Source organism: Neopsephotus bourkii, unplaced genomic scaffold (genome assembly GCF_033783945.1).
Source record: "Neopsephotus bourkii isolate Nb327-2 ecotype Australia unplaced genomic scaffold, CSIRO-AGI_Nbou_v1 NB_973, whole genome shotgun sequence".
In the NCBI taxonomy this organism is placed as follows: Eukaryota; Metazoa; Chordata; class Aves; order Psittaciformes; family Psittacidae; genus Neopsephotus; species Neopsephotus bourkii.
The window spans coordinates 558,342-572,107 of NW_026901467.1; the positions used below are offsets into that span (position 1 = coordinate 558,342).

Here is a 13,766-nt window from a genome sequence, read left to right on the forward strand (position 1 = left end):
GGTCATCTAGTTCAACCCCCCTGCAATGAGTAGGGATAAGATAACCCTGAGATGCTACCACCATTGCTCATGGGCTCAGCTTTGGCCAGAGGTGAGTATGTCTTGGAGCTGGCTGGCATAGGCTTTATCATACATAGAAGAAGCTTGCAGCTTCTCACAGAAGCCATCCCTATAGCCCCCTCTGCTACCAAACCTTGCCATGCAAACCCAATACACAGGGTCATCAATTGATACTTGAAGGTGAGAGCAGAGAGGAGATCAGTTCTTAAAGAGATCATTCATGGTTTTATCCAGTTGCAGCAACATAGCTTACAGTCTAAGTCAGAAATGATATAAAATCATAGTTACTAATGGCTAGAATGAGTTTAAGTTGTCAAATTATGGGAATATTTCACTGTGGGTACCCAGCAAAATGGAGGCCCTGGTTGGAAAACCGTAGCTTAATTTGCCACCGTGTTGGGCTTGCTTTGTGCTCAAGTAAGAGTTTGTCTGCAAGGAATAGAGTCCAAAGCACCAGAAGCAAAAGGAAATCAGAAGCTTCAGAGAATCTGGTACCTTATTTATGGAAACAGGGAAGGGAGATGCAGACTCTCAGGTCTTTTGAGTCCTAGAAAATGCATTAACTGTCAAAAAGCTGAACCAAAGGACTTACATTTGTTTTGATAAAACTATTCTGAAACTATAGTATCCTTGCATAGATGAATCCTGAGGGGAAGTTTAAAACGTTCTCATTAGCATGTGTTAGGTACTACTGTAGTCCTGAGAGATTTCACACACACAGTGAAGTACTGTTTCAGTGAGAATACCATTTACTGTTAATTCAATTAAATGCCATGTGAAAGCAGTGAAACCAATCTTTCTTATGGAGTGATATGGTCACAGGCGTGACGCATAGTCATACTCATTATCTAGCATCACTTTTTTTGCAAGGGGGGGACACTAAGCACCCACTGTTGAGCTGAGAATTTAGACACCTGTTTATATAGCCCCTGGAAATGTAAGTCTGCATAATGTGGATCCCAGCTCTGGGCTCATTCCTCAAAGTGGCAATGCAGATTTTTGTGGCTGTCTGTAAAATGCACACAAGTTGACCATTATTCACAACTTCTAATTAAAAGCATCTTGAGGGTTTCTCTTTGCAGCCAGCTGAACGCTATGAATTCTGGCTATGTGGAATTCATTAGCCAACCACAGGCCAAGGCAAGGTTTTCCACTGAAGATGAATGACAGCTAATCCTGCTGCTATTCCATTTGTCTCTGGTGCAAGCCTAATAAGTGACTGTATACCACATTGTCCATGTGTTGGCAGAGGGAGTGCAAACATGGCATATGACAACACACCAAACAGTGTGTAATCAATGCAGATTATAGCCTAAGTAATTCCTCCCATTGGCAGAGCAGGATCAGATTTCTCTTGCTGAATGCAGCATGATGGGCCAATTCCTCTTTTCCTTAGCACGTAGGGCCTGGAAAGCAGTAGAACATCATGGCTCCATTCTGCTGGGAGAGGGCAAGCAGCAGAGAGGAGGAATATGCTGCATGGAATTGGTTTAAGGACGAACTTTGTTCCACAGGAAATTATGAGTGCTGGAGGGGGAAAAAATGGAGAATTTTCTGTTTCAGAATGAAATATGGATTTTTAGACAATAGATGTGCTTTCCCATGGTAGGGTGAAAAAAGGGATGAGGGGAGCCGAAGTAATGAAAAATAAATGAAACCATTGCACTACAAGCAAAATTCGAAGTAAAATTAGGCTGGGAAGTGCAGGGTCTGGTGCTTACAGCTCAGCCAGCATTCCCACGGCTTTTGGTTTCCCTTTTGGAGAGCTGGGAGCTGAGCCCTGGATAAAACAGGGGAGCCCAGAGTTTCAGGAAACCTTGTGGTCCCTGGCTACAGAGTGATCTGCATGCAGGGCTGTCCTGGAGTTGCATACCCTTAGAGTCCAGGTTTCCAGGCAGCCCACCAGGCGAGCTGGCAGGAAACCAGCTTGGAGCCTTGCCTGTGCTGTGTTGGAAGTTCATTGAATCTGATATGTCTCCCTGAAGCATTTCAGTTCTGTTGAATTGGCATTTTCCAGTGAAAACCTGTTTTGTTGCTGAATTCCTCACCAGCTGTAGCCCTGGATGCCATGCAGCAGTGATTCTGGCACCCTGCACTTGCAGGTGCTTTGTCATGGGTATGATTGGATGGTGGTGTGTCCTGTGTAAAATCTGTGTGCTAAAAACATGAGAGAGCAGAGGTCAGAGGGCTGGTGTCACTTATCTGTCTCTCTAGTGCAGGAGAACTTTCTGTTGTTTCTGTGTTGATCTTTTTCCCAAAACTTCCTTGCTGAGGTTTTCTGTACCGCTTTGGCACTAAATCCTTAGGGACAAGTGGTCTGCCAGTTCTTGAGGATGCCTTTACCATGAAAAATCAGGCAGAACAATTGATGGGAGTTCCCAGCATGGGGAACTCAGTGTGTGATGTGCATAAATCCAGATGGATTCTTTTTTAAATGCAGTAGAGCACATAGTGTGCCAAGTTAAGAAATCAAGTAACAAGTTGGTTAAGCATCCATCAAAGAAAGGGGAAAATTGGAAAACCTTAAAAAGTAACTCAGAGAATATCCCTTTTCTGCATATCCGCAGATGGGACAGATGCTGCGTCTTTTGGCTTCATATCTCTTGGATACTGATTCTTGTCCAAGTGAATGGGAAACTCATCCATTTTGGGGCAGGGGGAAGGAAAGGATTTATAAGCACGAATAAAATCTTCCAAATAATTTCTTTCTGCCAATGAGACCATTTCAAACATTGTTCCGTAGCGTAGTCCCGTCTGTCACAGCTCTTGCTGGTTTACAGAAACCAGCTGAACTTTCTGCTTGTGACCAAACAAAAAGGCACATTCTGCACAGTGCCAACAAGGTCTGTCAAAATTATCATGCGTGTAGGAGTAAATACCCTTCCTCATTACCCCAGAAGGAAATAAGCTTCATTATGGACAGAAATCTTCAGGCTGTTGATCAAAGCTAGAAATTATCCTGCGATCTAAGCAATTACAGTAGAATATACAGTACCCAGCTAGAGGAAAGGGCATCCTTTTGTCATAGTTCAACTGTGAATCTCTTAAATCAAATTCCATAATCAAAGCAGGATTCTCTAATCTAAAAATGTGTATTTTTTGTATGCTGAGATGAAAAGTAATGAATTTCTTTTATTCTTATCGGCATACTGATTGCTCACAGAGCAACATGTGACACGTAGTTTAACAACTCTCACAGAGTACACATGGATCTTCAGAATAATTTTATAGTTAACCTTTCATAATGAAGGTGATGGGTTTCACTGAAAGTAAGTCTTGGCTTGAGAAAAAAGAGAAGTTTTAAAAGGAAATTTAAGAGAGAATAATTAGCTGGTCTTAAGGTCAGCAGCTTCTGAGGGAGCTCACTTGGGGAAGAAGTTGAACACTGCGTTAAAAACTGGAGTTATTTTCTGAAGAGAACTGAGAATTTGGATCTGGATGCTTCAAGCTTTGTGAAAGTTCATATGATTCTCAAGTCTGAAGAAATCTTAGTTTATAAGTTAATGGAAGCTTTTTATAAATGCCAGCACAACAGTATTAATCTAGTGTCTGCAAATCAAGCTGTGTTTTGTTTTGTTCAGCGTTGTCAGAAGCAAAGACAGCTGGAATTTGAATTTATCCAGCAATGATAATGTGTGAAGCAGCTTAAAAGGCAGCTTTCCTCCTTGCCACTGTTCTGGCCTTGTTAACAACTGTAGTCTTGCACAATTTCTCAGTTGTCTGGGTGTAAAGTGCCTTTGGAAGAGGACACAGTGGCTCTAACGGTTGGACTTGATGGTCTTAAAGGTCCTTTTCAACCTAAATGAGTCTATCAAAGCTTGGTTTATTAGATAAATCGAAACTGCTTTCAGTAACAGCTCAGGACATATTTATCCTACGGTTTCTAACCTATAGTGATAAGAAAATAGTATGCAATATACTATAGTGGTAAGAAAATAGGATGCAATAGACTACAGTGGTATGTGGTGCAGAATTATCTGCACATCCTTGCTGGGTATGTTTTTGCCCAAACCCTTGGTGGCATGGTGTAAACCATACCAGCACCAAGACAGGATGAACCAGTGGCCAAGAACCCCTTCTGTAGCCATAATTGCCATTTGAGCCTCATCCTGTTACTCTGCAGCATGGATAGGAATTGTCATAGGAGACAATGGGATGTGTTGCTAAAGAAAGGATTCCAGCTTTGAACTGAGTCACTGGTATGATAGTTACTTACATGAGGATAGGACAGGATCTGGATCACATAGTGGCAAGCACTGATTTACAAGAGGAAAGGGTGGTGCTAAGCCAGCCCACACAGTAAATGTAGAAAGCTGGAGCAAAGCCCTGGTCCTGCACCACAGAGTGATGCTGTTTGGTATTCTTGGTCAGGGAGGGAGAAGAGGGTAAAATCTGTTTTATCCTCTTTAAAAGCAGATTCTTGTGTTTATCCTTAACTAATCACTGCACACAGGTACTTTATGGGACTAAATTGACAGCAAAATGATTTGTTATCTTCAGGTGCAGCGTTACTGCAGAGATGTGAAGTAGCATTCATCAGACATTGGAAATAATTAAAAGAAAGTCTGGTTTGGGTAGAAGTTAAGCAGCAGTGATTCTTGGTGGTGTTTTTGTTCCATATGATACTAAAATTGCTTTCCCTTATGAGATACATATTTACCCCTCAAAGGATAGTCACCCAGGTAAATACTAGAAGTTTAGCTTCCACCTGATGTCTGGGCTCTCTCAATTATCACTGGAAACAGAGAGGCATTCAGAAGTTAGTTTATTCTGTCTGTATTAGACACCCATATTTTGACCCTGAGCTGCCTGTTTCTCTCCATCAAAGAGAGTGCTCAGACAGCTGACTTGAGCTAGCTTTTAGGTGAGTACAGACAGAGAAAATGTGTTTCACCTGTAGAAGCCAATTTTTGAGGTACTAGAAGTGCAAAAGCCTACTGTAAAACAGACTCGCAGAGCACTTACATCTCACCCACCAGGTGAAGGATAGATATTTACCGTCATTCATTAGTATTGCTGACTGAGGAAGTCAGCTTCAAAAGGTTGGTAATTAACACCTTTTGAAGAAACAGTTTGAATTGAGTTCAGAATGCTTCTTACTACGGTTTTATCCTCTGACATATCACTGTGGTCCACTTTTTAACACTCTTCACCCACACAAAATAAGGTACTTGTATTGGAACAGTTATATTCCAGCCCTAATCATTCTGTTTCTGTGCTATTCACTCAAATGAGCAATCAGTGTCAGCTTTTCAGGCAGGAAAAGGGTGTTTTCCATAAGCTGCTCACTGGTGGAGTCTCATGGGACGTGCACACCTTTGCATTTCCATGTCCTGTGCAGTGGGTGACAATGGCTGAAATTCTGGGCCTCCTGCGAATTCAGGTAGAAATTTATCCTAGCAAATTCCATTTGCAGAATTTTGCAAGAGCCTTCTTTCCAGGTTGAGAGGAGTTCTGCCTTGGCTCCACATTTTTTTAGGATAACCCCACTCATTAGCAAGGAGGAACAAAAATAAACAGAGGTAGGCATGAGAGTATTGTAATTGAATGTGATTTAAGAAACAACTACAGTTGCCAGAGGCACTTACTGGGAGGTATATAGAAACCTAACAACATTATCAGAATGAAGCCAATGGCTTTGTTTAGATTCCCATGAGCACTGTTTCACAAACACAAGGCACTGGTTTTTATCCTCAATTTCTTCTTATTTTCTTTTTGTGTGTGTGTGTGTGCATGTTTTTTTGTCTCATCTCTTTATTAGGCTTGGAAATCTCATGGGATGGAGACAGCTTTGTGGAAGTCATGGCTGCGCCTCATCTGAAGGGCAAACTCTGTGGTCTGTGTGGCAACTACAATGGGCACAAGCGAGATGACCTGATCGGGGGTGACGGGAACTTTAAGTTTGATGTGGATGACTTTGCTGAGTCCTGGCGTGTGGAGTCCAATGAGTTCTGCAGCCGCCCGCAGAGAAAACCTCTGCCTGAGCTCTGTCATGGGACGGTTAGGGTGAAACTCCGAGCCCATCGGGAATGCCAGAAACTCAAAGCGTGGGAGTTCCAGAGCTGTCATTCAACGGTGGATTATACCACATTTTACCGGTAAGTGTGGCTTGCTGTGGAAGGAGATGGTAAGTTACTGTGCAAGGAGCAAAACCACACATCTGGCCCCCTTTCAGTAGCATTTGAGTGCATGATTTGAGCTTCTTTTGCTGTGAATTAATATACAGGCCTAGAGTTACATTATGATGAGCTTTTCTGAGTCAGAAATCAAGAGAAGATGTCCCTGAGCTAATAAAGACCTGAGCAGTCAGTGGTGAGAAGGGCAGGCAGGCTTGTGATCACCTAGAGAAAAAGTACTTCTGGAGACTGAAGAGAGAAGAGGAAGAGACTTCAAGTCATTTCAAAGTCAGCTGTGAAGTTGAGGCTGACATTAATTGCTATTGTTTGTGGTCCAGAGAAGTGTGTCTTCCCAGAAGCATTTTTGAAATGACTTAATTAAAGCAGAGATATGAAATATTACTAGTGCCTGTTGGATGGTGTAGTTTGTGAGTTGAGAATTTGCAAGGAGAGGGTTAACAGAAAGTTAACTTCGCCCCTTCTGCCCTGGGAGCAAAGGAAGACAGACGAGGATCTAGAAGCCTTCTCCGAGTGAATTATTCAAAGTTTTTATTTTTTAAATGCTTCCAGTCTAAACCACAGAGACATCATTTCTGTTCTTTAATTGCCATGAGTTTATTTGCCCCTCACTCAGTAAATAAAATTGGCTTTTCTTCTGATTGCCTGACATAAAAAGATAAAAGTAAAGCCAAGTCACATTTGTATGGTGGCGGATGGAGCTGCCTGATCTCTGCGCTCCCAACTTTCCCCACTTATGCACATCTGTTGAACTGTTGGGCTTATTAGGAAAAGCTTTCGAAAATGACTCAATTTCCCTTATGAATTGCCTTTCCTCTTCTTTTATAATGAGACAGAAAGACTTTTATCTAGCCCAGCAGAATGTCTGGGACTGGGAAATGCTAGAAGACACACAGCTTGGCTTGTAGTCTATGTGCTTCTGCATTTAGTTTGCTATAGTGTATCCCTGTGCTAGCAGCCTGACAGATAGTGAAGATTATATTGTGTGCAGGTTATAATGTTTTGTCTTTTCCAATGGCTGGAGGCACAGCAGAGAGCACTAGAGATGCTAACACACACACAGGTCTGTTGAATACATTTCAGCAACATTCCCATCTCACTTCCATCGTCCTCTAAAGGTAAGTGATGACAATGCAAATAGAAAACAGACACAGAGAGATTTGTTTCATTTTGCAGTGGATTTTTTGTCCCTTTTTAAAAGTAGCTAGTGATTAATTTAGTGCAATACGCTTCCTGACACCACAGTGGAAAATGATTTATATTTTGGCTACAGCAGCCAAAAAAATAATCTCTACATGCTCGCATAGAGCGTTTCTGTTCCTTAAGAATAATGTATTCTATTTGTCCTGGAAAGACAATGAAATCTAGCAAATATTTAATTTGATCATATCCTTTTGTAGAAAAGTCTGTTTTTCCCTAAGGAAACTTTATGTTGAAATGACCATCATAACCTGTCAGAAGTAGCTGTTAGATTGCTTCCATGTAGATGTTGCTAGCTGTTAGACTAGATTCCAATACAGGAATCAAAGATAAAATATAAATTAAAATTAGATAATGGTATTTAGTAGAATGGTACTTCTTGTTAGAAACTGACAAAGTTGGAGCATACAATTTATCCAATGACCCTGGCCATTTCTTATACGAGGAAATTCCCAAAATGGGGTCATGACTGTGGGACAAGCATTCAAAGAAAGTTCTGGGAACCTTTCTAACATAAATCTTTGCTTATACAAACACATGTGCATTTGTGTATATTAGTATAAATAAGTGTGCTTAAGAGATTTGCATTTTTTTGTGTATTATTTTTAAAGAACTCATTGCTGGTGATGTAGTTTTGCAGAAAATTTAAATTACCATTAAAAAAAATTTAAACTGACCTTTACAGCTTTTCACTGAGGTCTTTCAAGAAAGCATCTTTAGTCACTGTTTTTTAATTTCAGGCTGGGTGTAACTAAATAGTTTTCCAATTCTGCTTTACTAACTATGGAAAAGCTTCTAGCAGTAAGAGAAGTGATGAGGCAGAATGATAGGGTCAGGTTCTTTTGGTTTATTATCCATCTCCTCTTTGAATGAATAGCTTCAAATGGAAATAGTATTTCCATTTGAAATACTGCATTCTCAAGAGTTAACCTTTCTTGGTCATTCTTGCCTATATTATCAACATTGACTCATTTTCATTATGCTGCTCTGCTAGTGACATGCTGTTAATAAGAATTCTCAGAAATAGAAATGGATTCAGCAGGAACTTTATGAATCAGGGTGTGTTTTCTCCCAATACCAGTGAAAACAGGCAGTGACCAATGCATTGCAAACATTTGTCTGACTCTGTGTTACTGAGGAGATTTTTGTGAAGAGGTCTCAGTTTAATTTTGTCTCCTCTTTACAGCTGCAGTTTCTCTTTTCGTTAGCCATTGAAAAAAACATATACAGCAAGATTGTCATTGATTGTTAGGTGAAAAGGATATGGTTAATGTTTTAAAAGAGTAAAGATCTAGCTGCATTGTTGTGCGGTTAAAAGCAGTTAACTCCTGAGCTTGACTTTGATAGAACTGTGACACCTTAGGAGAAATGGTTGTGCACCTTGCCCTTAACCCTTCTTTTTTGACATTGTGACTTTGGTGATGTGTTTCTCTGCAAAGCACATGGTAGAAGAAAGCACCAAGAAACTATTTTGGAATAGCCCTGATTGCAAATAACAATTTTAGCATCTCCTTTTATACCACTCTTTTGTTTTGTAACTAGATATGTTTTATAGGCTTTTAATTGTGGTTTGGTTTGGTTAGTTTTGATTTGGTATTTTTGATTTGTCTTTAATGCATTGCTAATTGTTCAATACTCATGAATAACACTCTAAAAATAACCCTTAGGGTTCAACTTTATGGAGGCAAGTTCATTAAGAAGGGAAACAGTTTTGAATTTCCAGGATATTTCAGTAAAATTTGGGTGAAGAAGAGGCTAGCAGTGACACTCATCACCATTGCCACTTATCTATTTAGAGATTTTAATATGAGTAAGCATCCTTGCCAAAGAAAGTTACCAAGGTTACTCAGTAGCAGGCTTTTACAGGGGGTACTCTGACCTCTTATGCAATAAAGCTTGCACTCAGGCTCCTGAAGCTGCTGTTGAGTATAAGCAATACTAAAAATACTTGGTAACGTGAATCTGTCATGCTGCTGTTACCAGAAAAAGCTCTATCACATTATTAAGAACTATTATGGTATATTTAAGCTCTTGGATGAAGAGTTGGGGATCTTAGAGGACCTGAGGAAGGAGAAGACAACTTTCTGTGCTCACCAAGCTGTACCCCATGGCTGATCTCATTGTGTGCCTTCGGGGCAGGAGCCTGGAAGAGACTCCAGCCCCAGTGAGATCAGGGAGCAACATGGCGTGGGAGACAGGTCTCTAGTGTGCCCCCATCCATGCCGATGCCTCTCAGGAGCCTCCTTGGAAGGCAACAGGCAGCCCCAAACAGGGGTGCAGGGCTGACAGCAGTGCTCAAGTTGGGCTGAAGGAGACACCATAAAGGAAAGCACAGGACTGACTAACACTTTTAGAGTCTGCCTTCATTAGCATCTGTGGCTTTCTGGTAGACTTTTTTGGTTTTTAATAGTTTGATATCACCAGCAGCTTTGACATGTGACATCAACATGGTATCAGTATATCACCCATCTCTAACACACTTACACAGTAGCTGAGTTTATAAATGGGTAGTTAGACATTTCTCAAGTCTAACTTAACTTTAACTCTCACTGCTGCCATAGCTCTGGAAAAATATTCAATGTCTTACTTTTGCCATGCAGCAGACTTCCTTATTTGAGATTGGAAAATCTGTGCTTCTAAGTCTTGAAACAAGTCTTTTTATTATTACTCTTCCTATTATTATAGTTTTGTTAATTCCACTGTTATTGTCATGTTTTAACAGCAACAGCATACACTTAAGTTGCATACATACCTATTGCAACATACATACTTAAGTCACTCTTTTTTGATTGTCCTAAGAGATATGTTTTCTCTCAAACACTTGAATTTAGTCATATTTGGCATTTTATAGCAAGCAGTAATTAACATAGTAATAGCCTCATTGTTTGAATCTGTGAATCAAATACATTCAGGAATTGCAATTTTTGTCTTTAATGTTCGTTGTGACTCTGCTGACATTACTCCATCTCAGCTCCTGGTTAGTCAGTTATTGGGTTTCTATCTGTTACCCAGGTAGCTGTATGCAATTAACTGCTGCATTTTTGCAGGCTTTCTAAAGCATTCTGTTTAACCAGTGAAAATATTGATCAAAGTTGGAGTATAAATTGCGATGTTGAGTCCATCAGCTCCCTGTTATTAATTTTGACAGATATGCCATGAATGGCTGCAGAGAGCATGTGAGCTGTAGCATTTCTAAGTTAATGCAAGCACTATTTAAAAGATGGGGACCAAGGGTTTGTGGCTTTGAAGCAGAAGGTTTAAAAGGTTTTTTTCCCTGTTAACAATGATGTCCTACAGCTGTAAATTCATGTGGTTATAACCCTGTGTTCACTCAGCAGGATGGTGCAAAAGAAATGTAGGCTGAAGGACTTCAAAAAAGCTGGCTTCAAGTGTTAAAGGGGTGGGTGGAACTGGGATCTCTGGAGCACTCTGCTGCCAAGGGTGCATATTGCAAAATACACAATAAAAGAAATAAGGGTTTCTGGTCCTGTCTGTGTCTGTGGGCGCAGCAGTGGGCTGTACTGCTCCAGCGCTCATCTGTGATGTGACCAAGGGTAGCTGTAGCTCTGAGTGCTCACCAGGGTCATTTCTGTCCCAGCTCCTGCACCAGTGGCTTTCCAGTCTCCCCAGGGCAGAGCAGCCTGTCCACCCCTTTCAAACAAGCCAGTGGTGATGGCTTGGACCTTGGCTTGTCCCCTTGCTGCCCTGGCACAGAGCAGGGGCTGTTTGTCCCACTCGCTCTTGTGCTAAGGTAGGGATGTTCTTGCACATGTCTGACTGCCTGCCCAAAGCTGGCCCCGAGTCTGAGTACTAGCAGCATTGTAACCACAACAAAGAGGAGCTCAGGATGAAACAATTTACTTAGCTTCTTGGGCAAATTGTCACTGAGCAGCTGTACGGCCCACAGAGCTTCTGGTTAGAATGGAATTTAAACATATTTGAAATAATAATTGTATTTTTTTTTAAGCAAATCTGTACCAGGACTCGAGTTTCCTATGAGTTGGAAGTGCCACTTTCCAGTCTACTCTATTCAGCATCGTTGAATCTTCCAATCATCTGAAGTTACCGCTGCAGCTTTAGTTGCTTGCATTAAAGGCTTAATAATTCAGCTTTCTGATTTCTACTACTCAAGGCGATCCTTTGCAGATCTGCATTGGAGAAATGCGCAGCAGGTTAAGCCTAAATGCACAGACAGAGCCAATGTTCCCAGCCTTTACAAGAGCACTGGTGCTTGGGAACACATGCTGCCTTTACTTTATGCCTCTGTACGAATAGACATTATTTTCCAAACCACTTCTAAATATCAGCTTGTGCTGTCTTGTGTATTGCCATGATGAACTCACTGCCTGACAGATAAGAGGCATCATGACTTAAATGATCTTAAGGTCCTTTCCAACCCTAACTATTCTGTGATTCTATGATTCTGGTGGCTGGCAGTGCTATCAAATGGGAGAAAACAGACTTTGTAGTGTCCAGCACACTTTGGGATTTCTAGCAGTGAGCAGCAAGCTTTGCTATCTGTGTGCTGATGGTAAGGAGTACTGCAGAAATGACACATATATAAGTCTATAGATCACCACTGTGTTAAGCGTCCTTCTTGAAGTATTTTTCATCTGATGTAGCCAAGAGTGGGTGCAAGCTGCCAGAAAAAATACTGTTTAGATTTAATGATTAGAAGTTTGGATTTAGACATAGGTTTGAGTGGTCAGAAAAGATAAATCTGAAGCCAAGCTGAGCTCAATTATCGGTGGGTCAGGATTCCTCTTCATCTTCCCCCACACCCATGGCCCTGGTGGGGTATTTTTCACATAACCAAAATCCACTTGTGCCTGTTTAGAAAAGTACCTCAGGAATTTGGAGCTAGAAAACGTTCTTCTCTTTGTATCAGTGGTTATTACAGCTGTAAAACATTGAAGCAGGGCCAGAGGATTCACAGATGTCTCCTTTCCTGTTGAGGTATTACAAATGGGGGGGATGAAGGTGGAGAGGGCTCTAAACTCTGACAAGACAGTGGTGTTGGACAGACACCATTCACCTGGGACCATTCGTGGCTTGCTTCCAGCTGGAAAGCGCATGCTTCCCTGATGACCCGCTTTGTGCTTCCCTATATGGAAAGTTAATGGTTTTATTCTTTTAACAAAGAAAGATTTTTTTAGTAGGAAACCCAGATGAAGCGGCTATACTGCTCTGTGATAAGAACCCAGGAAAGTATCCTTTCTTCAAAGGGTGGCATGTCTGTAATGTGTTTGTTTTGCTTACCTAATTACATGATCACAACCCTACCTGACACTGTCCTTTTACGCTGAATGAGATGTTGTTTCCTACTGGTTGCAAGTGCAGTATGAGGCTTCTTTTCTCTTCTTTCCAGGAATGAACTCAATTTGCAATTATCATGCATTCAGGTATATAGAGACTTATTACAAAAACCTGCTTCTGCCTAGTAAAACTTCATTTCTTTCTGGTTTATTACCTGGCTCAATGAAATTCAAGTCAGGTGTTTCATAACCTAATACTGTCTTCCTCATTGCCCAGTGTCTGACAGATGTGAGAGTCTGCATGTGAAAATACAAGGTCAAAAGTGATCCTGAAGGACGGTAGAAACTGTGGGAAAGCAGGGAGAGGGAGAGACATTGATCAGAAAAGTGGGGTACCATAAATGCCCTTGATGTCGGCTGTCCCTATCATTGTGAAGCAGAATTCACCAAGCGTTGGATTGTTCATCCACTAATAGGGAACGTGAGCTGAGATTAGACCATCGTTAGACAGGTTAGTTTTACCCTACTGATGAGGTGTTGTTGCAATAGTAATCCTGCTCAGTACGAGAGGAGCCGCAGGTTCAGACCCCTGGGGTGTGTACTTGGCTGAGTAGCCACTGGTGCGAGGCTACCATCTGCGTGCTTGTGACTGAATGCCTCTAAGTATCCTGCCTAGAGGTAGTGGTACCGCAGCGCTGCCGGTGCCTCGGTGGGTTCGCGATAGCGGTCACTCGAGATTGACCCAGGAAATGACAATCTTGCTCAGAATGTGCGGGTTAAAGCCCATCCCGAGTCTTCGTTAGCAAAGACAGGCCTTCTTCATAGGAGAAGGAAAACTCCTATCTTCAAACCCGGGCTGATGGAGCTCGTCTGGCCTTGTATGGGCTTCCATTGGAGAAGGACACTCTTACAAAACCTACGACCTGAGGACTTTGCTGTCACCATCCTAGCTAACCAGTCCGTGGCAGTCAAACCTCAGGTTTAAAGGGTGGGGCCAGTTCTGTGCAAGCTGCGCTTCACCTAAAAAATCCACTGTGCAGTCTGGAAGGGCTTACTGTCACTTGTCTGTTTGGACAGGCGAGGGTTGAAACGGCAGGTGACAAGGTGCAGGGGAAGG

At 41.7% G+C, this 13,766-nt stretch overlaps 1 protein-coding gene across 5 annotated transcripts in view; it reads left to right on the forward strand.

Moving 5' to 3' along the window:
* BMPER (BMP binding endothelial regulator) overlaps positions 1 to 13,766 on the forward strand; it is a 145,914-nt gene that overhangs the window by 94,436 nt on the left and 37,712 nt on the right. For all 5 annotated transcript variants that reach the window (XM_061359388.1, XM_061359386.1, XM_061359385.1 and 2 more), the window contains one exon: positions 5,822 to 6,158. In XM_061359388.1, coding sequence (XP_061215372.1) covers positions 5,822 to 6,158 — 337 coding nt within the window. The remainder of the gene's footprint in view (positions 1 to 5,821; positions 6,159 to 13,766) is intronic.